The sequence below is a fragment of the Falco biarmicus genome, chromosome 5 (genome assembly GCF_023638135.1).
Source record: "Falco biarmicus isolate bFalBia1 chromosome 5, bFalBia1.pri, whole genome shotgun sequence".
In the NCBI taxonomy this organism is placed as follows: Eukaryota; Metazoa; Chordata; class Aves; order Falconiformes; family Falconidae; genus Falco; species Falco biarmicus.
Window position 1 is genome coordinate 42,853,911 of NC_079292.1, and position 27,252 is coordinate 42,881,162.

A 27,252-nucleotide genomic window follows, 5' to 3' on the forward strand; every position below is an offset into this window, starting at 1 on the left:
ACATAAAGTTACAGTCAACTGATTTTGCAGTCTATTTTTTTAATTCTACCACAGAAGTTGGCATATCTTGACCTTCTAAACAGAATAGCACTGTGGATTAATAATAGGTTCCCTCAAAGGCTTCTGTCAGACCTAACTGCTTGTTGGCTTCACACTCAGCACTGTCTTCTGCTTTCCTTCCCCTCCTTGCTCTTAACCACTGACTCCATCCATCTCATTCCATGCTTACTACGTTACTATTAGGCCCTTGCCTCTAAATTTTACTCCAAACCTAGCCAAAACATGTGACTTCCAACTCACTCATGCCTAAAGCATCTCCCTAAAGCATCAAGGCACTGAAAGTAATGTACTGAGACAGTGCCTTCAGACAGTCTTGGGGATCTTTCTCAAAAAAAACAAACCAGTACTTAGTGGATTTGGTTTGCCATGCGTTTCATGAACAATCATCTGATCCCTCAATATATTAAAAAAAACTGTACTGACTGAGCTCACTGCAACTCTGTCTCCCAGGTTTTGTTCCAATCCACACACAGCCTCTTCTTTCTTGTCAGTGTATAACTGAACCTTCCTACCTTGACTAACCCGATCTCCTTCTATGACAGGAAAGGCTGTGCATGTTGTCTACGTAGACTTTAGTAAAGCCTTTGACACCCTTTCTCAGAGCACTTTCCTGGAGAAACTAGCTGCTCATGACTTGGATGGGTGCAGTCTTCCCTGGGTAAAAACTGATTGGATCACTGGGCCCAAAGAATGGTGGTGAATGGAGTAAAATCCAGTTGGTGGCTGGTCATAAGTGATGTTCTCCGGGGCTCAATACTGGGGCTGGTTCTGTTTAATCTTTTTATCAATTATCCGGATGAGGGGGATTGAGTGCCCCCTCAGTAAGTTTGCAGATGACACTAAGTTGGGTGGGAGTATTGATCTGCTTGAGGGAAGGAAGACTCTACTGAGGGATGTGGACAGGCTGGACTGATGGGCTGAGGCCAGTTCTATGAGGTACAAGTCTAAGTGCCAGGTCCTGCATTCAGGTCACTAACACCCCATGCAACGCTACAAGCCTGGGAAAGAGTAGCTGGAAAGCTGCCTGGTGGAAAAGGACCTGGGGGTGCTGGCCGACAGCCAGCTGAATATGATCCAGCAGTGTGCCATGGTGGCCAAGGTGGCCAACAGCATCCTGGCCTGTATCCAAAACAGTGTGGCCAGCAGGACAGTGGAAGTGATCGACCCCCTGTACTCGGCACTGGTGAGGCCGCACCTTGAATACTGGGTTCAGTTTTGGGCCCCTCACTACAAGAAGGACATTGAGGTGCTGGAGCGTGTCCAGAGACGGGCAATGAGGCTGCTGAAGGGTCTGGAGCACAAGTCTTAGAAGCAGCTGAGGGAACTGGGGCTGTTTAGCCTGGAGAAAAGGAGGAGGCTCAGGGGAGACCTTACCACTCTCTACAACTGTCTGAAAGGATTTTTTTTCCCAAATGACACGTGATAGGACAAAAGGAAATGGCCTCAAGTTGCATCAAGGGAGGTTTAGCTCGGATATTAGGAAAAAAATCTTCACTGAAAGGGTTGTCAAAACACTGCAACAGGCTGCCCAGAGAAGTGGTGGAGTCACCATCCCTTGAGGTATTTAAAAGACATGTAGATATGGTGCTTAGGGACATGGTTTAGTGGTGGACTTGGCAGTGCTGGGTTAACGGTTAGACTTGATGATCTTAAAGGTCTTTTCAAACCTAAACAATTCTATGATTCTGTGATTTTATTATTCTATTGAAACATTTTTCTTCAATTTTTCAGTTGTCCTGCTGAACTTTCTATTCATTTCCTGTCATATAACTGGAGCTATACTCCATACTCGGCAAGGAGGATTACCAGGGAAAGCAGTGAAGAAAAATTAAAATGAAAACCTTTGTATCTCTTCTGCTGAAGAAAACTGTGGAATGCGTAGGGAGAGATTTATACAATGAAACTAAGTGTCTGCTCAGTAATCAGCTGAAGCAGGGGCATGCAGTAGAACATCTTTGTCTACAGTGTCTAGCCAAGGAACTGCAAATTATAATGATTTACAAAAGCCAAGCGGGTATTAAGCTCCTCTAATTGGATTTTTATAGTTCAACTTATTCTCTGTGGTTTACAAAATCATTAGTTTTGAAGAACCTTCCTTTTAGGGAAACACTGTCTCCAATCTGGAATTCATCTCACCTATTTTAGACATCTGTAGTGTGGATTTTGGGATCTGAACTAACCAGTTTAACAGTTAAAGGGAAGAAACAGGCCCTTCCATGTGTTTTTTACTTTAATGCAAAGGAACTGTCTGGCCACACATCTCCAGAATATTATGTATGTGGTCCTAGAAGACTGCTAAGCTTTCTGTACTTTAGAGAGGGATAAAGTAAGAGGAATAATATTTGCATAAGGAAAAAAGAGCTTTTGAGAACACAGTGAAGTTTACACTGCTGCAGGTTAACTGTATGATGGTTGCAGGGACACCTGAGCTAGTTATGTGCAGACAACTTGGATTCAGAAGCGACTTCAAAGCTGAATAGAGCCTGCAAGTTCTGCACTGAATATGTTTGATTGCTTTTTGTGCCACATTCCTGAACCTATGAAAACTGGAGAGCACACTGCAAAAGCTTGATTTCAGTCACTGTGGATTCAGCAGGTCTTAAAGTCCTGCTCTGTAGCAGTCATGACACTGAGGTGTGTCAGCACCATTTGAAGTACTCCTCATTCTGTGAGAGCTTTTCAGTTGGGTGTGATGCTATGCAGTGCCCAACATCAGTAAAGACAACTTTCTTGGACTGTGAACTCCCAGGGAAAGATTGCCTAGCAATTCCATAAAAAAAAAATATCCATCATTAAAGCTGCGGTAAGGTAAATAATCCCTAAATGTTAAAATGAAACTATTTTCCAATTCTCAGTTTTAAAACTCCTATTTTGATGGAAATTAGAAAGAACAAAGCATAAAGTCCTATGATACACTTTCTAAAATGACCTCATTCTTGCTGGTACCAAGCTTTTTGGTCCAGTAGCTTAACTCCTTATTTCAAACACCAGAGGTTCTGCTTGTGGTGAAAGGTGCTGAAATCCCATTAGAAAAATAACTGCATCAGCATATTGATTCTTCTCCTTTCATAATAGGAACAGAATGATTGCTTTCTACTTTTCATTATTTTTTAAAATTATTTAAAATCTTTTTAAAAAGCAAGATGTAAATTTCATAACAAAACTCAAGTACCAAACAATAGAAATCAACTTTTGCAAAAAATTTTAAGAGAATTCTAAAATTCTCAGAGTTTAAAAAAATATAGTTTACTGTAAAAAAAAGTAACAGCTGCAACTTTCATAAATAGTCTTGGTCAGTCCAGTTTTTCACCTATAATTTTGGAATTCTGTTTGTTGCTGGCTTTTCTCTTGTTTTTGCAGAGGAGAGGGGAGCTCATCATCTTGAGTGGGACTCCATAGATGCTTTTTTTTGATAAATTATGATCACAAAACAGCATTAAGCCATGAAGTTATCTGATATAAAAACAAGGATAGTAACTTCTGCAGGATGAAAAAAACATTAGATGCCAAGAACCGAACTTACAAACCACTTCATCAAGGTACTTTAAATGATCCCTATATAACATGATAGGGTGATACAGGCCTGCATTTTGGTAGCTGTGAAAGGGTCTCAGGTACCCAAATACAGTTCCTTATGTTTTTTTGATAAGCTCACTGCTAATATGAGAAAATGTGAGCATGCAACAAGTGAATTGTCTCTACGATAAAACTTACCATCCAGCCTTGCTGCATTTTTCCATCACCACTTCCTCTTTTAATTCTTATAAAAGAAAGTTGTTTGCAAGCAGGACAGATTCCTGAACAGTATGGGAATTAAACTTAACTTACTGAAGAAAAATGGTGACAAAAATGTCAGGGTTTCAGGTTCACTGCTATTGTTTAATAAAACTCATAAACTATGCAGAAAATAAAAAATAACAAAAAAACCCCTAATAAAACTAATAAAACAATGTAGAAAACACAGGAATATTGATGGCATGGAAAGTACTTTAAATGTATGCGTGTCTATATGACTAAGACTATTACAGCCTATATCAGGTCTCTTCCTAAGTGTATGTACAAGTTTCTGACTCTGACTTGAATCAGTTAAATTATGGAGTTCCTCTTCCTGACTATCCATACAATTGTACTAGTGTGGCTCCGAAAGTATAAACCACCATAATTACACACCTTACTGTATTAAAAAGAATTTTTCATAATAAACTTAAAAGAATATAAATAAATGTGGATAATGTATACTTTTAGAAAATACACATTAAAAGTAAGCTTTTCAGTCTTTAAATATACATGACAAAAAGCAGATCCATAAATAACAAATGACTGGACATTTGAGTTTTCCAGATTACTTAAGTGCTATATCTCTATGGGACTTGAAAGGATGTGTTAATATTCAGTTCCTCAATCAAATAATCAGAGGAAAAACATAAAGCTGAACCAATTTATATATATTTTTCATTTTAAGTATCACTGTCCCAGGAAATAAAAACAGCACTGACATATGTTCTTTTGATAGATGAGTTTTAGTATTAATGTAATGCAAATTAGTTTTGCCTTCAGCAATGATGGAGATACCAAAGCTTCCATTTAAAGAAAGACGACTTATGCAGGTATTTACATGAATTTCATTAGCATTCCATTATGTGTATGTGACAACTATATTAGTATTATTTTGAGAACTGAAATACTGTGGCTGTATCAAGTTTTAGCATGTTGATCTGCGCTGTCATATAAATTAATAGTGATATTATCAGGAAGACAGATGAGGATCCTTCATCAACAGGAAATTATAGCTCAGAGAGCATGCATCAGTAATTTTAATATTAATGATGGAATATTTTTTTCTTTTATGTTTGTGAAGGGTTTGGGTGGCATCATGGGACTCCACTGCTTCAAGCCCAGCAATTAGGGCTCTGCTGTCAAATGCACAACAGCTCAGGCCTTTGCATCCGAGAAAGCCTAAGCAAACCTGCCACCCAGTGACTTGAACTCAGAACTGCCACAGCGATGGAAGCTATAGGCAGGAGAAAATCCCTTTGCTTGCGCAAGAAAGAGGAAAAACCTTCAGTGCAAGAATATGATAACGAATGAAACAGAAATACAGAAAGTGCACATTTCTCTTAATTACACCCTGCATAAATCTTTGTGTTGGATTCGTTGAATTTGTTAAAAATTCTGCATTTGTTGTTACTTAAGTGCTGAATAACCAAGTAACAACAAATCACAGTTCCAGACTTCAGATGCAATCCTACTGTCCCCTCTGTCCTGGGTGAGGAAGACTGAACTGCCCGTGGAAGAGGAACAGAGATTATCTGACTTGCTTTGCATTTGAAAGCCCAGAAATAAGGCTTAGCAATGCAAACCAAGAAGCCGCCCCTGCTAAAATAATTTCTACCAGTATTGATCAGTTGCAAAGGGAACATAACAAACCAAGAAATACCCTTCAGGAAGATAAGAGTTACACACTGACAAATAAATTAATTGATCTTTGGATCTAATCTACTTAATGTTAACTGTGTAAGTGAATTAAAAGTTAGTTGCTCTTAACCTACTTCTGCATCCTGTGGAGTATCCATCTCTATAATCTATTGAATGAGGAAATCTTCCAGCACAAGATTCAACACCCACATGAAGTGAACCACCTCTTTCTCTTTCTCTGCAGACCACAGAAGGTCTGTAGAGACCAAGCTAGCCTAGCAAAAGTAGGTCAATCTGGTTTTGAAATCAAGCACTTTATTGAAGTGTCTAAACATTGTTGAGTGAATAAAAATTTAGGGTTCAGAGATCCAGGACCACTGGGTATCTGGAAGATGAAACAGGTGGCTGGGAACCTAGATATTAAGTCAGTCTTCACAGTGAATTACACCTTACACACTTGCTGTGGCCCTTATTTGGCCCTAGATTTGTTCACTTGGAGTGCTTTGCTACAAAGTACCCTAAAATTTGGATTACATTTCAGAATTAATTTCACCTAAAAGAAAAAAAAATCCAATTTCCTTCTATCTTCATTATTAGAAGTAAAACCCAAAAGCGTGCGTCAGTGATATAAAAACTTATGTTCAACACATCACCAACAGATGGAGAAAGTTCAGGTTCCTTTTTCTTGCATTACATGGTATTGCATTACCAAGTCCTCTGGTAAAGGCATTTTTGCCTTCCACTCCAAAATCACTGATTCATAAAAATTTTCAGCCTGATTTTCTGTTTCATGGAACACAATTTCTTTTGTCAGGAAGCTAAAAGCATTCAACCAAATAAAATCTGACAAAGGCAGAGTGGTTTTATTTGCTCTTTTACAAGGAATACATACAATGGGGCTTTAATCTTTAAGCTCTTATTTTGACTGATACTTAGACTCATTCCACCCTTTAAGGACAAACCCATGCCATTAGGAGGCAATTCAACTCTTTCAAGGTACTCCTATGCACTGATTAGTATGGAAGAGCAAATACAAACCTATCAAAAGTGTGGCTTAATAGCCACATGCAGGAAATGTCTTGAAAGACGCCAGTGTACTAGTCAAGACCTACATATTTTGTAATTCCTGAGGCAACACAAAATACACGACAAACTGCTTAATACCCCACTACCGAGTTTGGACATAAGACTTTTGGGAGATTTATTGCAGAAAGGGCTTTATGCCTTTGGGTTTCAATATTTTTCAGCTGATCTTAGCATATTTCTACTGGTTTGTTGGTCAAAGACTTGTTTTTTCACTGGGAGTAGTGTGACTTCTTAGGGATGTTTACAACTCAGCAAATGAGCAGGCTGAGGCAACTCTGACCCCTCAAAAAGACTGGTTTGCTCCTAATCAGACTGAAATAGTTATGTTTGAAACATCTGCTCACATGGAGATAAACAGGTTTTGAAAAAGAGAGAAAAAGAATCTCTAGGTCCATGGAAAATCAAATAATATTGCCAGCCTAGGAGAAAGACTCTGCAGGAGTCCTACATGGTACATCATTTTGAACATGGGGCTGAAACTGAACATGTCCTCTGGTGTTCCTGGACATTACAGGTAGGATTAGCAACCTTTTCTCTCCACATCTGCAGTTCCTCTTGGGAGCACAAAAGAAGGGTATTTAAATTTGAGGAGGTTTGAACCATTTAAAGCCAAAACAACAGAATAAATCATACATACAGAATGGTGGGAGTGTTAGGTAAATCAGTGTGTGATTAGACGCAACAAGGAGGGATTTCTAATCGAGGTATTAGTTTTGAATAAGCCTGATAGAAGACTGTAAAAATATAACCATACATGCAAACAGGAAAGATCTATGATTCCTCTTTCTATGTGCCAAAAGGAGTGTCTTTGTATTAACTTGTTTAGCCTTCACACAAACTTTTCTTGCTCAGTGTTTACAGATTGTTAGACTCCTACCCACCATCTGGCCTGGTCTTGTGCCAAATTCCAGAAATGTTGATGAGAAAAACATGGGTAAGTAAAAGTGAATGCATGTGCACACTTTTTTGAGAGGATATGCACCCTGTTTACAATCAAACTATCTACTTACCAGCCATATTCACTCTTAATCAGAGTGGGATTTAACTGAGGTACCAAAATACTTACGTCGATTTAGATACCTGATTTCAGGTATCTACCTGCAAGTGTCTACATGTCTGTAAGGGGTCTAAATCATAATTTTGTTTTATGTTCTTAGCCTACTGCTTCTTTCTAGACCTGAATCAACACAATAGAAAATATAAAACAGAAAATACAGCTATTCAAAACAAAGAAAACTAGGCTTTCATGTATTAAATAAGGATCTATAGTATCTTACCATAACATTCCTTTCATAATGTTCATGCTCTTTCTCGAAATCTATTACAAAGCCATTTAGAGACCAAATAAATGTCAGGTCTAATGTGGGATCGTGGGATGCAATGCATTGCATGGTAGCATTCTCTCCAACGGTGACATCAACATTCAACGGAGCTAAAGTAATCCTTGTAGCTTCTGTGAAGTTAATGGCAAACATGGAAAATTCCAATAAATAAATGTTTATCCAAACGTAAGCTCAGCTTACGAAATAACTGTTTGATTATACATTAAACCATTCCCTCAAACTCTAGTTTCCATGTTATTCATGCAGCTACATTTCAAAGGACCAAACTAAAGAGAACGAAGGAAACCTTTTAAAACTGAAATGCCTAACTTCTAGTTAGCTGTCTTTTGAAAATGGCTGATTCAGTCTATAAATCAAATTATTGACTATTTAAAGCTATTTTTATTCATTGACTGTATCTCAGGAAGAGAGGAGACAGATGATGAATACTATGTGACGTGTTGCATTTCTTGTTTTAGTTATATTTCTTATGCTTTCAAACCTGTCTCTTTAACGAATGGTAAGTTCTACTCAGTTGTCAGGCTGAGTCAGATTTCCATTAGACTACTGCAGAGATTGAGATCTTAATTTATTTACTGAGAAACAATATAATGTATGCGTAACAAACTATGCAAATAGCTACACGTGGAAAGGAAGAGAAAATAATGCAACAAAAGGAAGAAAGCTGTATATCCCCCAGTAATGTCTCTCATTATTACAGAAAAGTAAAAAAAGGCAGAGGTCTCATGATAATTGCTAGAGCTCTTGGTACATGCATCAAACTCATATGACAAATTAGCAACATTGTTCTGGAAGGGACTCACTGGATTACCCAGACCTGTTCCTTTTTCTTTCAATTGTTATCATAAAACAAAAAGCCACAGAGTATCTTCCTTATGCCATGACATATAACGTCTTTCCCAACAATACGAAAGTGGGACTAGGGTACCAAAACCTGGAAGACGATTGCCATGAAAAAAGAGCTATTGCTACTAGTTAAGTTTGAGCATTCTCCAAGGAGCACACTATACTCCACCATATACAGGACAACAAAAAATCCTCAATATACCAAATATTACTTGTCAGTCTGCCTTGGAGAGAAACCTTCCCCCAGATACTACTCTAGTAATCCCAAATTTGCTTTATACTGAGACTATGAGGATGGCACAACTACTGGCTTTTGCAGAATGGAGCATCTCATAGTATATTGGAGCAAGCTGTTAACATCTGATCTCTCAAGTCTTTGCTGTGGACACATGCTTTGGATACCTGCTCCATTCTAGCATTGTGCCTGTATGTTCAGCATTTGGTTCTACCATCAGTGATTTTCTAAATGTTTACATAAAGTACTCTATCAGTCTGAGAAGTTGCTGAAGAAGAATGGTCCAGGGGCAGTGAACAAACAATCGTGTGGGAAAAACCATCAGACTTTGCAGTGCCTGTCAACTTCACATTTAACTTTCTAATCTCCTGTAGTCATGCACAATGTCTGAGAAGTTTTATGGGCCACACAAAATGCTTGGGAATACCATTTTCAAAGCATTCTTTGTCAACCCTCATCATTGTCCATAATGTGAAAATAATTTTGAAATATGTCAGCTGACCCTTCTGTGGTGCAAGGGAGATGTCTTAGTCTTTTGGTTCTGCTTTTTAGACGAATTAGAGCAGAATTCTCCAAAAATTTAAAATTCTTTATACCTAGTTTATAAGGTTTATGAACATACGGTTTAAGTGTTTCGCTGTGCAAATTTAGTATGCAAATATTCTTCCTGATTTTAGAAGATATAACTGTTAAGGGACGTGATATTTATTTACATAATCTTTCAAAATAATTAAATGCCTGAGGGTAATATTAAGACATATGAAACTGCAGATGATAAAAATTAACTGCAAACATTGAAAAAATCTGATTGATCAAAATAAAGTCTTACAATTCATTTGGTAAAATGAATTTGTTATAAATCAGCTAGAAAAATGCTTTCATATCATCTGATGATACAGATTAATTCTTACATTAGTACATCAATATTGTGGCACTGAGCTGTCACATCCAGCATGATTTCTGGAACAGATTAAAAAATGTATTTGATAAATGACTCTTCTACTATCACTGATAATTGATACACACAGCTGTTCATGAATGTCATCTTTCCTGTTTGTATTCTACAACTATTTATTTATTTGACATCAGATTTAAAATACGCAATTAAGGCTATCAGTACTCAACAAATAAATACTAATGCCCATAAAGGAAGGGAATTTAGTAGTGCAATCATATGCCTATATGACCCTATCTCGCAAATTTAATGCACGTTTCTTTAAGTGCAATGCTCTCTCAAACTTGCTTACACCAATTAAAAAAAAAAAAAAGGAAAAAAAAAAAGAAAGAAAAAAAAAGAAAAACTAAAGGTTGGTAAGAGTTTCTCTGTTTAAGTCATGGCCCCAGAATCACATGTTAGCCTGAGCACTAAGCTACCAAATTGAATAAATGCATTAAAATGTGTCAAATTAATGGGCCAGACTTAATAATCTCTTATGGAAAAATCAACCCTGAAAATTGAGATACAGCCTCAGAACTGGTGCAAATATACCAGGTTTCTACTGAGCAATACGCTTTAAAAGCATCAATTCACTGTTTAATGAACAAATAAATTAGAAAGAAAAGACATAAAATACCTTGCAAAAGTAGTGCAATGCTGGAGCAAAAATAAGTGTTTCTGAATTAAGGGATTCTACCTGAAACCAACGAATGCAATTTAGAGGTTTACCTGTCATTTCCAGAACACCAGTGCTATTAGCTTTTCCTCGGTTATTTTCTGCAAAACAGGTGTAGCGACCTTCATCTAGTTTTGTGATATTGATAATTTCCAGGCTTCCATCATCCCAGATACGTATGCTATTGAAAGTGCAAAAAAAAAACCCAACATGAAGAGAAATTAGGTTTTATATTAGAAAGCAATACTTTCAGTAGAATTGTAGCAAGTGAAAGAACAAACCACAAACATCTCTTGGAAGCTCGCATCTACCTACCACATTTATAACCACTACTACAGTAAAAAATACTTAAATACATGATTAGATGCCTCACACTGCTGGAGCAAGAGAATGTACTTTCATTCACTTGTAGTCATTCCAATATTTTTCTTACAGTTTTGTGATACAATGCAATTCTGAAATGTGAACAGCACCAAATGGACTGGTTGAAGTTGGATATCCTACTAGCTATTTGGATCCGCACTGCTAGTAACATTTTGGCATACTGTTTTCCTGAAATTACACATTCTCCTGCCCCTCGTATCTGCAAAAGTGAGAAATAGCCTACAGCATAAACAGGAACATAAGGCAGCATTTTTAGGACTCACGGTGTCCACTAACAGTCAATACTAACCGGCTCCCATTTACAAGCAATTCTGTTCCTTTGCTCCAGGAGAATTTTGGCTTAGGAGCAGCTTTAGGCTTGCATTCAATGATTACACGGCCACCTTTAGCTGCTAGGATTTTCTTCTTCATCGGGTTCAGTTCAAAAGTAGGAGGTGAAGCTGAAAGCAAAAATTAATGGGAGTATTGCTGTTAATGTTTTTGTCAGAAAATACAATTGTTTGGGACATGAAATAAATGACAGAACTATTGACTTGTATGTGAACGGCCATTATTCAGACGAGTGAGAGAAATTGTAATGATACACAGATGTGCTGAGGAATAGATGGTGATCTAAAAGAAAGGAAAAATCAAGTTCTATGCTGTGTTACACTAGAGGTTTCCTTCTGTTGATTTCTGAACTTCCAAGTTTAATCTAACAAGATCAAAGTCCACTGAAATCAACGGTTCCTCCCTTTCAAAGGCCTTTTGATCAGTTCTAATAAAATATAGATTCTTGGAGACCAGTTTCTGTAAAAAATGCCTCACTCAATCACACTTTCAAAGAATAGATCGATTTACTTTTCAGTGGTTTTAGCCTGCCTCTAACAACTTTAAGGTTGTGCCCTGCTTCCTCTTTGTAGTTTTCTGTTTGGCTGACTGGCCTCAGGTGCACTCTCAGATGTACAAGAGTAATGAGCCGTGACTGTAGCATGGACCACACTTACGTATCCTTGCTTACTAATTTTCTCTTTATTTGTAAGCAAATAAAAGGAAAAATGCTTTCAATTACTTTGCATCTTGGGATGACATCATTTTAAATCACGTCAGCAAGTGTGTGCACAGCTTGAGGATTTAGGGCTATAAGTTAATTACAGCAGTACAGAGAAAAACTCTGATAAATACCCACATTTTACAAACACTGAATTTGAAAATGTGCATGCAAAAGGTGCTCATTTCTGGGTAATTCAGGCTGGTAGTGAGTACATAGCAACGGAAGAACAGCGAAGGATGAAGTATTGTTCTGCAGTGGGTTGGGGAAGCCAAGACAGTTTAACTCTTGGGAAAGTCTGAATGCAAGCATGAGATGGAAACAACTCAGGCTAAGTACTGCAGGGAAATATCCTAGGAAAGCCCTGTCATGCAGCCAGTGTGTCTGCTCTAATGACATCAGCAAAAATGTCAGAAATTGTTTTAAGCCTGATCATTCTGGATCTGAAAGTCAAACATTCAAAAGGATGCTCCTCAGGAAAACACAACAGATTAATAACTACATCCAGCCATCAAATGGAATAGCGAATATTGCACACCAACATTGCAGCTGGTTGTAATGAGTTGGAGAAGGTGAAAGCAAAGGGGAGGGTGAAGAGGAAGAGCTTTAAAGACTAGTGACTGACAACATGATTTCTAAAAAAGCCAATTTTGCCTCACAGACGAGTGAGCGTAGGTGAGCTAAAATGAAAATGCTTCTCAACCAGTTTTGCAAGCTTGAGAGGGTAGTCAGCAACTGTACATGCTGCATACAATTTCTGTGCTATCGAGTCCTCTGAGGGGTAACAGCAGCAAGCAAACATCAGAAATAATACAGAAAATATTCCCCATAAATTAGTAACTTGGCTCCTCAAGTTGTTGCCAAAACCCAGCTAGACAGCTCAAATACAGCCTATCTCATCTAGATTGAGTGAGGTGTCTTAGTTTTATCCTCACAGGAATCTGATAACAAACAGTGCTTGCAAATATGACTGCTATTTTACTCAACGCTGAAATAGTAAATAGAGCAAATAGTCCCACTGACCCACAATCTTCAGTTCAGCATTTGAATAAATAATTCCATGCGTGTTTTCTGCTATACATTGGTACATGCCGGCATCGTCAAAGCTCAGACTTTGTATTCTTAGTTCACCTTTCCGGAACTAAAACACAGAATCAATAAGACAAAATATTCATATAGACTATGTATACTGAGGAATTCACACCCATCCGCATTTCTTTTTTTTACCGACAGTATTCAGAAGAGTCCCTCACATAACATTTAGGCATCAATGAGTTTTTATTTTATCCATGTTACATTTCAGTCTTTGTGAGAATGTGTTCACCTTCTTTTTTTAAAATAAGGTTCAGTGTCGATCAGTATTTTTTCTGGAAAAGTCCCAGCTGAGTGGCACTAGACACATCCTATCTTCAGTCCCCTTTTATCATACCAGTGCAAAATACTGGTTCAGAAATAAGAAACAAGAAATGAAATTAATTTTATGCACACAAGCTTTGTTAAGCCATGCTCACTGTTCAGTACATTCCATTGTATGTACATTGGTTTACAACAGTAAAAGGTCAAGGCAAGCCCCAATGAAGTAGGAGTTTCTCAGAAGATCCCTCTGGGAGGTAGTATAAACTATTTACTATTACTTTGTTTTAATATAAAAACCCATAGTAAATAAAAATAAAGTACTTTATCTATTTCTAAAAAACTGTATAAAAATGCACAAAGTGCAGTGGGGTATTTTGTAAATTACAAATAGATGTCAATCTGTTTTTGAAAGAGCATGATAATAAATTAAATTTTCCTGTGAAAATCAAACTGAAAAGCTTTAATCTTTGTATATAAGTCAACTGGAGTGCAGGAAGCAGTGGAAGATTAAAAGGATACTATTTATCTGATAAAAGAGTAAAGGAAACATAGTCCCTGTACCATTTTATTTAAAACATATATAAAAACACTTACATCAGATTTCCACAAGGAATCTTTGTTTTATGCTAAATGAAATACCTAATTAAAAATTATCTGATTTAGAAACAAGGTAAATTTTCAAGGCATTTTAAATATTTTTGCTATTTTCCATTTAGAAACAACCTCATAATATTAACACACACAGCAGAAACTTCTAGAGTACCACTGGAGAATTAGACATTGCTTTCTGCAATCCAGAATGGAAATTTTGTCAGTGAAAGCCAAGTGCAGTGGGGAACATCAAACAATTCTCTTGTTAAATTGCTTGTTTGTAATAACTACCAAAGCCAGAAAACAGCATTGTTTTTCCTGGTTTAAGCTACCTCCACACGGCAGATGGTGATATGCCTGTTCTTCCTCCAACCTCCCACATTCTTCTTAAGATATACAGCCAAAACAACGCTGCCTCGTCTTTTTTCTTTGCTTGCCAAGGTCAGTATCACCACAGCTCAACAGAGGCTGTGTAACATTATGCCCTTTTCTCTCCTCTTTGTTCTTGAATGGCTCATCATAGAGTATAAGCAACAGATTTTAAATATGTTGTTGAAATGGCTTGACAAAAAATCTAGTTCATTTACACAAACTATCCAATGTAATAAGCTTAAAATTATCAAATCGTACTTATTTAAACTTCACATCACCTAAAATAATGGAATTCTGCAATATGCTGCAGCTAGAAAAATGTGGAAAAGTATATGATACAGGAACACCACTGGTAATTAAAAAATTACACTTTCTTCTCTTGTCTTACATTTTTAAAGTACTCATGTTTAATGTGGTAAAAAAGGATTATTTCTAGAGAGAAGCTGACAACATTTTTTATCCAGAGAGAAAAAAACAGCATTTACTTAAAAAGGCCTGGAGAAAAAGATACATCCACCTCCCAAACATGTAGTCAAGAGACAAGTTCATAATTCAGAACTGAGTATTAAATAGCTTGAAAAAATGCATTTTAAAACAGAAGATTGAGATAAAACTATAAAAAATAGGTTTTAATGCCTAATGCAAGTGGAATTGGCAAATATTTGTATCATTATGGTTCATTTTCTTTTAACCATTTAATAATGCACACTTCAAAAAATCATTTCCATCAGCTAACCAATCAATCCTGTGTTATCTATGGCAATATACTTACCGAGGCACCATTTTTCAACCACCGAATTGTTGGAATAGGTTTGCCTGTAGCTACACAAGGCCAGTATAGGTCACTGCCTATATCCTTCTCTGTGTCATTGATATGCTCTACCCACTCAGGAGAGGCTGAAGAACAAAAAAAATGATGCCTTGTAAATATAGGAGATACATATTTAATTAGCATTATGTTGTATTAATTCCACTGCTTTTTCCATGACACTTAACAGGCAACACAAAGAAATTATGGTAATTCAGCAACCCATCTGCACAAGAAAGAAGTGAAGATGTTTTTGCCTGACCACGTAGACTCAAAAAATCTTCAAACTGTTTTTTATACGAAGGAAGTATGAAGTTGAAATAATGGTTCATGAACATCCAAAGATATGAAGTGTTACCACCTACACTAACCTGTAGTTTATACAATGTGGAAATTACTCAGTAACACCATAAAAATGACAGTTACATGACATGAAATTGTGCAAAACCACATATGTACTGAAAGGGTCTCCAAGAAAATGCTCTCTTCGTCCAGAGAAAATATTAAAGAAATTAATATTGAAAATGTCCCAGAATTTTTGCTTTTGCTAAGCAAATGAACCCATTTATTAGATTTACCTCTTACAAGAAGTCACAACCTTTCCACACCAATTCTGAATTTATCCCGCTGAAGTTCAAGGACTTAACTAAGGATCTTAACTCAGGAGATGTTCTATATAGTCAATTAAAAGAGACAAATCTTCTGAAGGTAATTCAGATGTTATGTATGACTTTTTCATGCCACAATTTCTTTGGCTGTAAGTCTCAGTTAAGGACTCAGTTACTTGGGATGGTTCCACTATGAGCAGTAAGGTACAATTTTTTGGTTCCCTCATTTAACCAGATGCATGAAGAGAAGGGACAGAAGGTGGAGAAATAAAGAATTGAGTGTAGCTTATAAGAAAGAGAGCTAAGACAATTAGAAAAGACAAACAACATGAGGAAACAAGAAAGCATACCAAACCTAATGGCCTATTTTTTTTCCTGGAAGGTCTTTCCTTTCAAGTACTCTGAATTTATTTTATTTTCATTATGCATAATTACATTAACACATATTATTGTCAAGGTGTATATACAGCTATCATAACCAGGCAAACTGTGTAGCGAGTAGTTTTCAAATGTTATACCTGGCATTCAACGCATGAGTTTTGATTTTACTCTATTAACTTGAACAGCAGCATGTCAGGATGATGCTATGAGTCAGCAGTGACATTAAAGTGTGAAAACACAGATACTTCCAATGTAAGTAAAAGCAACATAGACCATGAAGAATAAAACCGTTCTACTTACCTTGTACGTAAACTCTGGCTTGATGCTTATCTTTTCCTTTATAGTTTTCAGCTTCACACTCATAAAGTCCTTCATCTTCATACTGAATATTGAAGATCTTAAGAACTGCACCAGACATGCTTATCTCAGCAGTGGCTGGCATGGGTTCAAGGTATTTACTCCATCTGAGTTCAGGAACCGGACTTGAAAAGGTACAGTAAAGTACAAATCAGCATGTTCAAGAACTGGCTGTTAAACTGGAGACTACAAAAAAGTGTTTGATGATGAAACATGCATTTTCATTCCCTGAAATATGAAAGCAAACAGTCCTCTACAATAACTTTAAAACACACTTACTTCCCAAGAGCAAAACACTCCAGTGTTACGTTTTGCCCTAGGAGAGCATACGTGTCCTTGAACTTCACCTTGATATCAGCAGGATACACTTTTGCACCTAACATAAAAAAAAGATTCTCAGAAAAGGAGGCACGGCAGAAAGGAATACAGCTGTTTAAACTTCCACAGTTCAAGAAAGCTGTTTTTAAATTTCCAGACGAAATTCTTCTTTACAGTGAATAGCCTGGCCATCCACGAACTCTGATTTCACAATGAACTTCTAATAGTAAAACAGAATTGTTTTACTCAGCAACTAGCTATCTTTCTCTGGATGGTAATGCCTATTGTTTTTTAGAGCACAATGCCTTAACATAAACTCATTTACTTGCATTTGAAGTGTGATGATGCACTTGTGTGTGTGTATATAAAAAAGCCCAAGTCTCTATCTTCCACAGAATCTTTTACTAGATAGAATATTTGGAATTATTGTGAATTTAAGCTCAGTATTATCTTAGCAAGGGTATGAAGGTGCTAGATTCAGCAAATCTACAACTTAATGAGGGCACAGGGATGGAGACGTAATCAAGTCTACCTACTGGTGATCCCTGCAGGACTCCTCTTGCAGTTCTTCTAGATGAAGATCTCAGTGTGAGTATTGATCATGGAAAATTTGGACAAAGATCACTGATTTGTAATTACGCAAATTCACTCACAGTTCTTCACTATAATATGGGAAATGTAACAGATAAAAGGGTCACTGAAATCTTGATGATCAGTTTATGAGACTCTAGTGACTGACAGCCTGAAGTGGCAAAAGGGAAATCTGTTACCATTTGGAAAACATGTAGTTTTCACAAAGAAATGGCAGAGAATAATCTAGTAACACAAAGGCACATAGATTTGCCGTGTGACACAAAGCCCTTAGGCCACTGTTGGATAGAAAATTTCAGCAGGTGAAAAGGATTTTCCATTTTCAGGGGTGATTTCCTGGGGAAAAAAAATTAACTCCTGAAGCTGTTTATCAACTTTTACATAAAGCTTCTGCTTTACAGCCATACCCCTTTGAACCAATGCCATGACCAGAAATAATATTCAGGGGTTTGGGAGAAGTACAAGGGCTTGTCACAGAAAAACAATGGGGACTCCAGGGGTAAGAACTCTGTTCCCAGTGATATGAAAGGAAATTAGTGAATGAATCTGGGGAGATTTCCTCCACAGAGTGATGGATGTGGATGGGAATTATTTGGACCTCTGGATATGGAAAACTAAATAATATTGTGGAGTAGCCACAATAACTTGCAATGTAATTCTCTTCTCAGAGCTGAAAGTAGTTATGAATGAGCAAAACTGAAAATACAAACAGAACACTGCACATACATAGTACTTCCAATAAATACTTACGATCAGACTGTGGAATAAGTGGAATAAATTTACTGAATACACTCTTCGTTATTGAAGGGCTGGACACAAAACATGAATAATTGCCCTTATCTGATGCTTCTACATTTGCAATGTAGAGATTGCCGTTCGTCTGTGACACAAATCGTCGCTTGTCCAAAGCAATGAATACTGGGAACTCATTTAGAAGCCAGCGGTAACTGAGATCATCTGGAGGAAAATATTTTCTAGTCAATATTATAAAACAATACTATCAGCTACTTAGGCCACGGAATACTGTCTGCACATAAATTACTTCAGTCTGATTTCCAGCTTATAGATCTTTTCTTCGGGAGAGGCAGCTATCTGAGAGAGAATATATGTGTCTCAGTAGCCAGCTAATACCTGTCTACACTGAACATCGGGGTGCTGCTGCCATGAACTGGGGACCCAGTCACAGCATGAACAGCTCGCCTTGGGCACAGCTTTCCCACAGGAACCAGAGTGGGACAGGATGAAATGGTCTTGACCTCATGCAGCTGAGAAGCCAGGAAGCCCTCACCAGTCTTGTGATTTAGACAAAACCTTAGAATATTTCAACTAGCAACACATCTCAGTTCTTCAGTTCCTTGCAATACTTAGACACAAAGTATGAAAAATAAAATGTTATCCCATTTTACTAGGTTAAAGAGATGCTAACAGCCAAATTCAGTCTTCACAATGGAACTGCAGATGCCTGAGGTTACGGGCATAATCCCTGCAGAGCTCTTGAGTAGCTAATGATGAGAAAAAGGCACTTCCAGAGCATAAACCACCTAATCTCTGACATTCTTGGAGTGCCTACTGCTGTTCCATGATTTTAACAAGACCCCATGATCATTTCTGTTGAGGTGACTTCATTAGATGGAATGAATCCGGGCCCTGTCCAAGGCCAGCAGAAAGTCTGGGATGACACAGTGACGTACTCAGGTCTTTTGAATGGTAGGCCAAGTCTCCCCTCCATTATCCAGATTAGTCTGAGTAACTTTATTTTAGTGTCAAAATCTATATGCAAATTCGACAATATTCTTTACGTATGGTCAGCTACAAGTATATATAAAAAATGGAAACCTAAACTAAAAGGTGATTCTCAAGCTGTATAAAAGTACCTGTTTAAGTTAACTTCAAGGGAACTTGTAAAATATTAATTTGTCTTCTACTCTTCAGCAGTTGAAAATGAAGTACTTTGAGCTGAATTACCTGGGTAGTGGTAAGGGGGCTCACAAAGAAGCACTGCTCCAACACCTTCTCGCACTTTAACTTCATAGCGTTCCTCAGGTGGAAAGGGATCCAGATCTAGTTAAAAAAAAAAAAAAAAGCAGGGGAGGAAAACTGGGGTTTTCACTACAGTATTTATTGTTGTTGTTATTTTCATTAATTAATCTATTTACTTAATTATTTTCAGCTCTGTAGAGATTAATACAGAAATACAATGATCTATGGCAGAAGTAACAACCTGGGTTTCTATTCATTCTAGAAAATACACTTGGTAAAACATAGACTAAGACCAGATCAACTACAATGTGATCCACCAACTCATTAGAGCCTCTGAGTTTTCTTGATATATGTGGTCCCACAGTCTTTTAACTACCAGTAGAAAGCAGAACTTTTCACTTCATCTCTGATCTTACACAGTAAGGAGTGAATTCTGCTTATGGAGGCTGCTGGAAGACAAGAGGGGCACTAAACAATGTCAGGATTAAAGGGCACACAGGGCTTTGTGAATGGTCACCAGTAAGAGTGGATTCTTTTTTTGGTGGATTCCTTTTTTTTTTTTTTCTCTCTGATGAGAAAATATATCCAGCAACAAAAAAGCATCTTAAGTCAAAATAAAAGAAAAATCCCAAACACTGTGTTCAGTCAGTAAGATTTTACATGACTCTTGATGTAGTACATCATTTTTTGACAATGCATGTGTTTGTTGACAGTGGAGGTCTGTGCATATGCATGCATTCACAAGACCAGTTCATGATTGTCAGAGGCTGACAGAAATGTCCCCCAGCAGGGTCTTCATCTTAGCCTAGGAGTCAGGGAGCATGCTTTGCTAGCGAGTGCCATGCCTTCCTCCTGCAGGCATCACAGTTGTGTTTGCACTGCAGCAATGCCTCATCACCATATGCCCCCACTTGCATCTTTCTTCTGTACTCTTTCCCCTCAGGTCCTACCATGATTTCAAAAGAGTCTGGACATTAATATCTCAAGATCTGGCTCCGTAAGACTCTTGAATTAATAATTTAACAATAACTCACTGAAAAGGATGCCACGTCAGCTGAATATAAAGAATATAAAATACTTACTAAACTTATTTTGTGTTGATCTCTGCAGACTAAGGCACTTAAGATACTGTTCTTACAGACTAATACAGCTACAGCACATGTTGGCAGAAGACACTGCAGTGTAAAACACTGGGCATTTCAGGCTAACTGTAGTTTTTCTACATTTTGATACAACCATTAGCTTACATCCAAAACTCAGAGTGGCTTCACTGCTTCTGACAGTTCCAAAGATATTTGACACTACACAGACGTATTTTCCAGCATCCCTTGATTTCTCTGGATTATTGATAACAAGTCTGCCTCCCACCATGCTGTAGCGATCCTTTGTTAAATCAATATCCCAGTTGTTGAGTTTCCACCTATCAAAAAAGAAAAACAGGACATAAGATTTGGCCAGAAAAAGCCAAGCCTGTTAGGAAATACAATTTGAAAAGTAATTCCTAAGTTGTGATTAATTATACATGAAGTTATTAATATACTTCTATATATGTTTTAAGTTTTTTTTCAGCAAGAGCCACAGATTTGAACTCCATCGGCCTTTAAAACATAACAGTCTCAGTATGCTTCAGCCTTCTCAGAGATGTGACATAGGTTAAAACTTCATTGCTGGCCATGCAGTTAAGGATGCTTGAGCTGGCCATGAATGAGCTAGCTAGTGATCAAGCACTGGGATTATAAACATATCATCAAATAGTTGTTTAAGGCCTATTAAGGCTAAGAAAATACTCCCTCTGCACCTTTTAAGTATGGACTAGTGAAATTCTTAAGAGTTTTTTGCAGACTTGCTGTAGGGAATGAAAATGTTTCATAAAGACTAATGTGTCAGTGAAGTCAATGCAAAAACAGTGGCACACCTGATTTAAGACCTACTTACTACATTCAGAAAATTGACGGACACTCTCACAAAAAACCCATGTGGTTTTACCCCACAGCCAGTTCACTGAGTTACTGTAGCTTTCACTTCGGGGACTATGAGAGGAACTCAGAGGCCCAAGTCTGACCTTTACTGATTTCTAACGATATAAAAAAAGTTAAAATACATGGAGTGGGAGCCAGTAGTCATTTCTACCGATATTTCTACCTATCATTGTGTCCACAAGGGGGAGCCCATAACCTTCTTTGAAAGGAACCACGTTTCCTGAGCACAAACAGGAAATATGCAACTTAAATACATTTAAAGATCATTAAATCCTGCCAGTGTAAATAATATTTTCTTGCAAGGTAAAGATAGGCATTAGTGTTTGAAAACGAGAGGGCATACCCTATGTGTTCCTTCCTTACTGAAGATGTACTACAGAAACTCATTTGGAAGCTGAAATAGCACTTGTCATAGAAAGAAATAATAATAAGAACGTGGTATTAACAAAAAAATATCAAAAATAAATAATGGAATAGCAGAATTTTCACGATGCAGTAAATATCATTTAGGTTTTACAGGATTTTAGAGGTATCACTTCAGTCCTGTGAGACATACTACATGTCTGTATTACAAATAATCAATTCTCTATTCAGAAATACCTAGGAATAACTGTCATGAGGACAGCTTATGCTGCAATGCAAAAGTGGCAGGAAGGACTCATCTTCCTCTGAGGTAGGAGGATTTTAGCTCATGAAAAGTTGGAGGACTAAGAAATGAAGACAATATATGGAGGTAAACTAAAATAATGATGTCAGGAAATAAGGAAAGTGGCCTTATTCTGTCTTGCAATTATCATCACATCAGCTATCAGCACTACTCATCAGAACCGTTCCTAGATAAAAGAGTTCTGGAGGTGCGAGGCAATTCTTCCTGAGTGACTTTACTAGTTCAGATTTTGCAGAGCCCATGACAGATAAAAAAATACTAAAATATATAAGTAGCCTGTAATCACTCCATAGACCAGGGGTCCTCAAACTTTTCAACCAGGGGGCCGGCGCGCGGATGCAGTGGCAGGCAGTCACCTGCGGCTGCTTGGTTTCCCCCCCCAACCCCCGGTGGGGGGGTTCTGTAAATACCGGGGGTTGGATTGGGGAGCCTGGGGGCCGTATCCAGCCCGTGGGCCACAGTTTGAGGACCCCTGCTATAGATGGTATGTTTACATAGTCTTACAGATAGGGTGAGGCAGTCTGGAAGTGATGAGGAAGTATGTCAGAAGGGTACCAAATCTAAGCGTATCTGATCTCTCCACACTTCCAGTCCTTTCCAAGCATGACAGCAAACAAGTGCAATAGCAAAATGCCACGTAGAAGAACTTGTAAAGGGACTGGAGCCAGATACAAGAGAGGTTACCTGTAAGTAGGAAAAGGAATTGCTCGAGCTCTGCAGTTCATTGAAACTTGTCCATCTGAAGATTCTTCTGGATAGATCGTATCAATGGGTTGCTCCTCAAAAACAGGTCCATAGCCTTTGTTTCCTTCCTCTGAAAAAAATGGTAGACTTTGAAATTAATCACTTTTTAATTAGTAGTCAAACTGAAGATGAATTTACGTTACCCCTTCCAGATCCAAAATGCAAAGGCTCAATAGTGAGTCCCCCAAAATCGAGTTCTGTATGCATCAACAAAACCAGAGCAGTATGGATAATGGAAGTGCTGGCCTTCCTTCACTGACTCCTGCTTCATTCCTGCCTGCTGAGAACTAAAGTGACCTAAACCATGTTCCTGTAAAACTACCTTCCCTGCCTTCTCCACTGACATCATCAATTATTTGTCACAATTCATGCCAAATGTGATGGAGATAACTATGAATTGAAGACATGCCCTTTAGGAATGCAGTGAGACCAACTTATTCCACGGAAGCCAACATATTCACATTGCACAGGTCCAGATCCAAAACAATTATCCAAATATTATGTGTTCCTAACCTGGTAACTGTAGATCAAAGCTGAGAATGACATTGTTCCGAGAACATACTTCTGTTTTTCCCTTCATGCTCAGGTATCTGTATATGTTAAATTTCTCCCTTCCAAAATAAAATTTTTTACAAAGTCCCACATTGAAAATGATTTAAGTTTGTAAAGTCAAGCACTTAAAGGTGAATAAATGTCAAACAGGTTTGACAACAAACTATTTTTTTAAAATCTTTGTCCTCCATTTGCTGATGCTTTGTAAAGATTGCAGGCTCTGCCAGCCCCTGCTGCATTCCTTTTCCCTTTATCTCCTCCAAGCGTACAAGACTGCTCTTTGGGGTTTGTAAAAGTGAGACTAGGAGCAAAGGTTGAAGTCTCTCAATAAATTCTTCTCTGTAAACCCAGGATACAACTGTGTTGTTCTGCAAAAACAGCAAATGTGTATTCTAGGTACAAAATGGCAACGTAAGGAGATGGTGAGTGCTCTGTACAGATAAAATTTTTAGACAATGCAGGTGTCTAATTCTCATAGGCCTCCACTGAGACTGAACTAACAGTATGGAGATTTGTAAACAAACTGATCGGAAAAGCAAAGTAGTACATGACTGCTGCTACCCATTCAAGTTCAGAGCCTTGCTCCAAAACCCTAGAAATGCCTGAGATGTGGAAAATGACTGCAAGAATCTTGTAATACAAGGGAAACAAACAAAAGAAACACAGTTTTCCTAATGAGAACTTAAGAGATGGCTGAATCATTTTAGCTTTAAAATTTCCAAAAGCAATGGTTAAGGACAGAAAGATCTTAACATTTTGCAACAGTATCTGTGCTGCGTACAAAAATCTGCTACATGTTTTGCAATGCTACATTCAAAAAGTCTTCACGGATCAAGAGATGAACTGGCAATATAACAGATTAATGTCCTTAATTCAAATAATGATTTTGTACTCAACCCCTTAAAGGTCTTGTCTTTGGTTATAAAGCATCTTAGACCAGACAGCTTTTAGAAAACCCAAAAGAGGAGAAAGAATCCATCCATAGAACTAAAAAATGTAAATTGTATCAGCGTTAAGATATCATATGTACATAAAACAATCCTTCAGCAGTTATCTTTTTTATTGTTCCTAAATTCCATATTCATAAAGACACTGGATTACAGCACTAGCAGAAGACTGGTTACAGATGAAAAGTAAGTTCCCTTTCCAGTTCAAGATTGGGGAAAAAAATCACCATTTCCATTGGGGACAGATGCAGGTCCAGAAGGCACAGTGATGCCACAAGACGTATGGTCAGGCAACTTCATTTCTAAAACCAAATTCATGTAATAAGAAGTCTTTCAAAGAAGCAAAGAAGAGCAACTAGAAAGAAAGGAAGAGCTTCTAAAAAAATAGTCTGCTTTCTTTGATATTTTAAAGCAAACACTCTGTATAAATCTGCATATCACTAGATCAAAAGAAGAAGTAATTTCAGACTGAAAAGGCAAAATCATATATTTGCTCAGAGCCAGGAGTGACTGAGCCACAGACCTGATGGCACTTTCTGTGCAATTCTTAAATATGAATACAGAATAACAACAGCCTCTGGCAGCAAACAGCCATATCATATGCAGCTGACTCTTTCCACCTTAGGACTCAAATGAAGTTACAGACCATTTAGGCATTTCACGGCATGCATTTTTAATGCTGCCAGCACTATTAATTATACTGAGTGAATATCTGTTTCTCACACCTATCAAATATGCTTTATAATGGCACTTCTGTTGCAATCTATTATGAATCTGGTTTCAGATATCTGGCTGAGCAGAAAAGATGCTCAGATTAAATCTCAGGTGTAGCAACGAATAAACCTTTCATTCTCAGATGTAAGCTGAGTGTTCACCAGTGATACGAAACAGCATGGGGGAGAAAAGAGAAGAGGAAGGGTCTGTGAAAAGATCAGCAAGAAATGTTCACACTTTATGTGAAGTATCATGCCTGTGTGATGAAATCTGGAGAGTGAGGATGGGCAAGAGTACAAAGGAAAAGATCAGCTCATGAAAGCTGTGCCTAGAAGAAAAAGGGGAGAAGTAAAAGTAGGGAAAGGAAGAAGGAAATGGGTGCATTAGATAAAGTGAGGATGAGAAGAAAAGCACATTTCATCTGCTCTGGTCCAGCTTTAGACAAGAGCATGGACTTCCTGGTCCCTCAGACACCCTTACTGCCCTGTCTCCTGGGTACATTTCTTGTGATTTATATTTTAAACCAGAGCAAAAGCCATCACCTAATTCTGACTGATGCATTCTTCAGTTAATTCTGCAAACGAGACTCTGCCTTTTTAACAGTGCTAAAATGTATTACAAAGTCTTTGCAAAAGGTTAAGAAAACCTCTACACAGCTGATGAGATCATGGATCCTGTATAAGAACCGTTGCTGCTGGAAGGTGGCCCCGCCACCCCTTCTCCAAGCAATGCTTTCCAGCTGGGCAGTGTCATTTTCCCTCTAGGCGTTTCTGCAACACCTCTCATGCTTGTCTGACTTAGATAGCTGCTAAAGCTAAAGAGAGTGGAAACCCATTCAGTTCTAGCTTTCTAAGTTAGTTTTCTGCCAGTTTAGCAAGGCAAATTTGTTCACTGATGAAGATCTGTACCAGCGCAAAAGGTGAAATAGAGGCAGGGCTCCACCTTTTCAGTGGAAAAAAAATGTCTGAAAGAACCACTGCCTACGTAAGATAAGATACATCTGAAAGCCTTACCACTACTTACAGATGAGCTACAAAATTATATTAGTACACTTTCATGTCCCTGCACAAGCCTGTGAAAGATCATAATAAAATATATCCAACATACTCAGAGAAAAGATACCAAAAAGGATGTCTGAACATAACAATCAGAAACCACCTGAGGCAGTTCTTTTCAAGTCATCTCAAGAAACTTGATTAGAAGAAGGAAAAGGAAAGCACAATAAAAAAAGACTTAATTCAGTGCATCCTAATTCTGTACATATTTAATTCAGGAAATCTCAAGCTTTTCCATATAAACATATTTTTTAAAAATTAACTAGCTTTCAAATGTCTTAATTTTGCATGGCATAGACTATGTAGAACATGGATACAAAGAGGTTTTCCAGCCCGTACACACTCCTATTGTACTACTTAAGTCACAAAAATAATTAAAAACAAATCAGTAGGTTGATCGTCCTTGCATCAATCCTCTGTGGATCTCCCTTCACCTCACATCCTCCCATATCCTCACCATTTGCCTACTCAAATGGCCTTGCAGCCTCTGTGCACCCTGCTCCTGGTTCTCCCTCTCACGTCCTTTTCCTCTTTGATAAGGAAATCATGCTTATCTGCAAATATAAAGGTAACACAAAATTTTCAATATAGCCATCATGTAGGTCCACTTCTTGTGTCTTGTTTCCAAAAGTCTAATCACTGTCTGTTGTTGTCAGACAGCATATTTCATTAGTTTTTCCTAAGATAATTCTGTATCAAATTCATTAATTCTGTGTATTGCTCTAACTACACTGACACTATATTACTGATGTGAAGTACAAATCTGGCACAAATTTAAGAACAAAGCAGACAAATCCTGATTTGATTTTTGAAAGATGAATGACCTGAGCAAAGCTGCCCTGGATGTAAGTCACCACAAAATTGGTAGGAAGCAGGGAAGGGATTGATTCGTCAAAATCAAATGCAGTTATTGCACGTTAAAAATACCCTAAATTAACCGTGTAACCTTCCAGCTTAGCTTATAAGTCTTAATTTAAAAACACATTTGGGAAATGACTAATTCAGTTTATGACACTTGGGCTTGCTGCAGACATGAAGAAGGTTCAGCAGGGGTAGGGAGAACATGGTCACTTGGTCAGTTTGGGATTTGAGGATCAGGAGCCTGAGACGTGGAGAAGATACGTGGCAACAGCATTTCAGGGATGAAGCTTGAGACGCTGTGAAAAAGGGAGGATGCAGGTTATTTTGTGAGAATGGCAGAGTGACCTTGGGCTGCTTTA

General features: G+C 37.8%; 1 protein-coding gene across 1 annotated transcript in view; it reads right to left on the minus strand.

Annotated features, from left to right (window-relative positions):
• The window catches only part of CNTN1 (contactin 1), a 244,648-nt gene that overhangs the window by 57,162 nt on the left and 160,234 nt on the right, over nt 1-27,252 (minus strand). Inside the window, exons 5-15 of the mRNA XM_056341602.1 lie at nt 22,705-22,834; nt 20,622-20,794; nt 19,360-19,455; nt 18,145-18,351; nt 16,765-16,861; nt 16,429-16,610; nt 15,104-15,228; nt 13,036-13,153; nt 11,272-11,422; nt 10,652-10,779; nt 7,839-8,014 (exon numbers count right to left, since the gene is read on the minus strand). Coding sequence (XP_056197577.1) covers nt 7,839-8,014; nt 10,652-10,779; nt 11,272-11,422; nt 13,036-13,153; nt 15,104-15,228; nt 16,429-16,610; nt 16,765-16,861; nt 18,145-18,351; nt 19,360-19,455; nt 20,622-20,794; nt 22,705-22,834 — 1,583 coding nt within the window. The remainder of the gene's footprint in view (nt 1-7,838; nt 8,015-10,651; nt 10,780-11,271; nt 11,423-13,035; nt 13,154-15,103; nt 15,229-16,428; nt 16,611-16,764; nt 16,862-18,144; nt 18,352-19,359; nt 19,456-20,621; nt 20,795-22,704; nt 22,835-27,252) is intronic.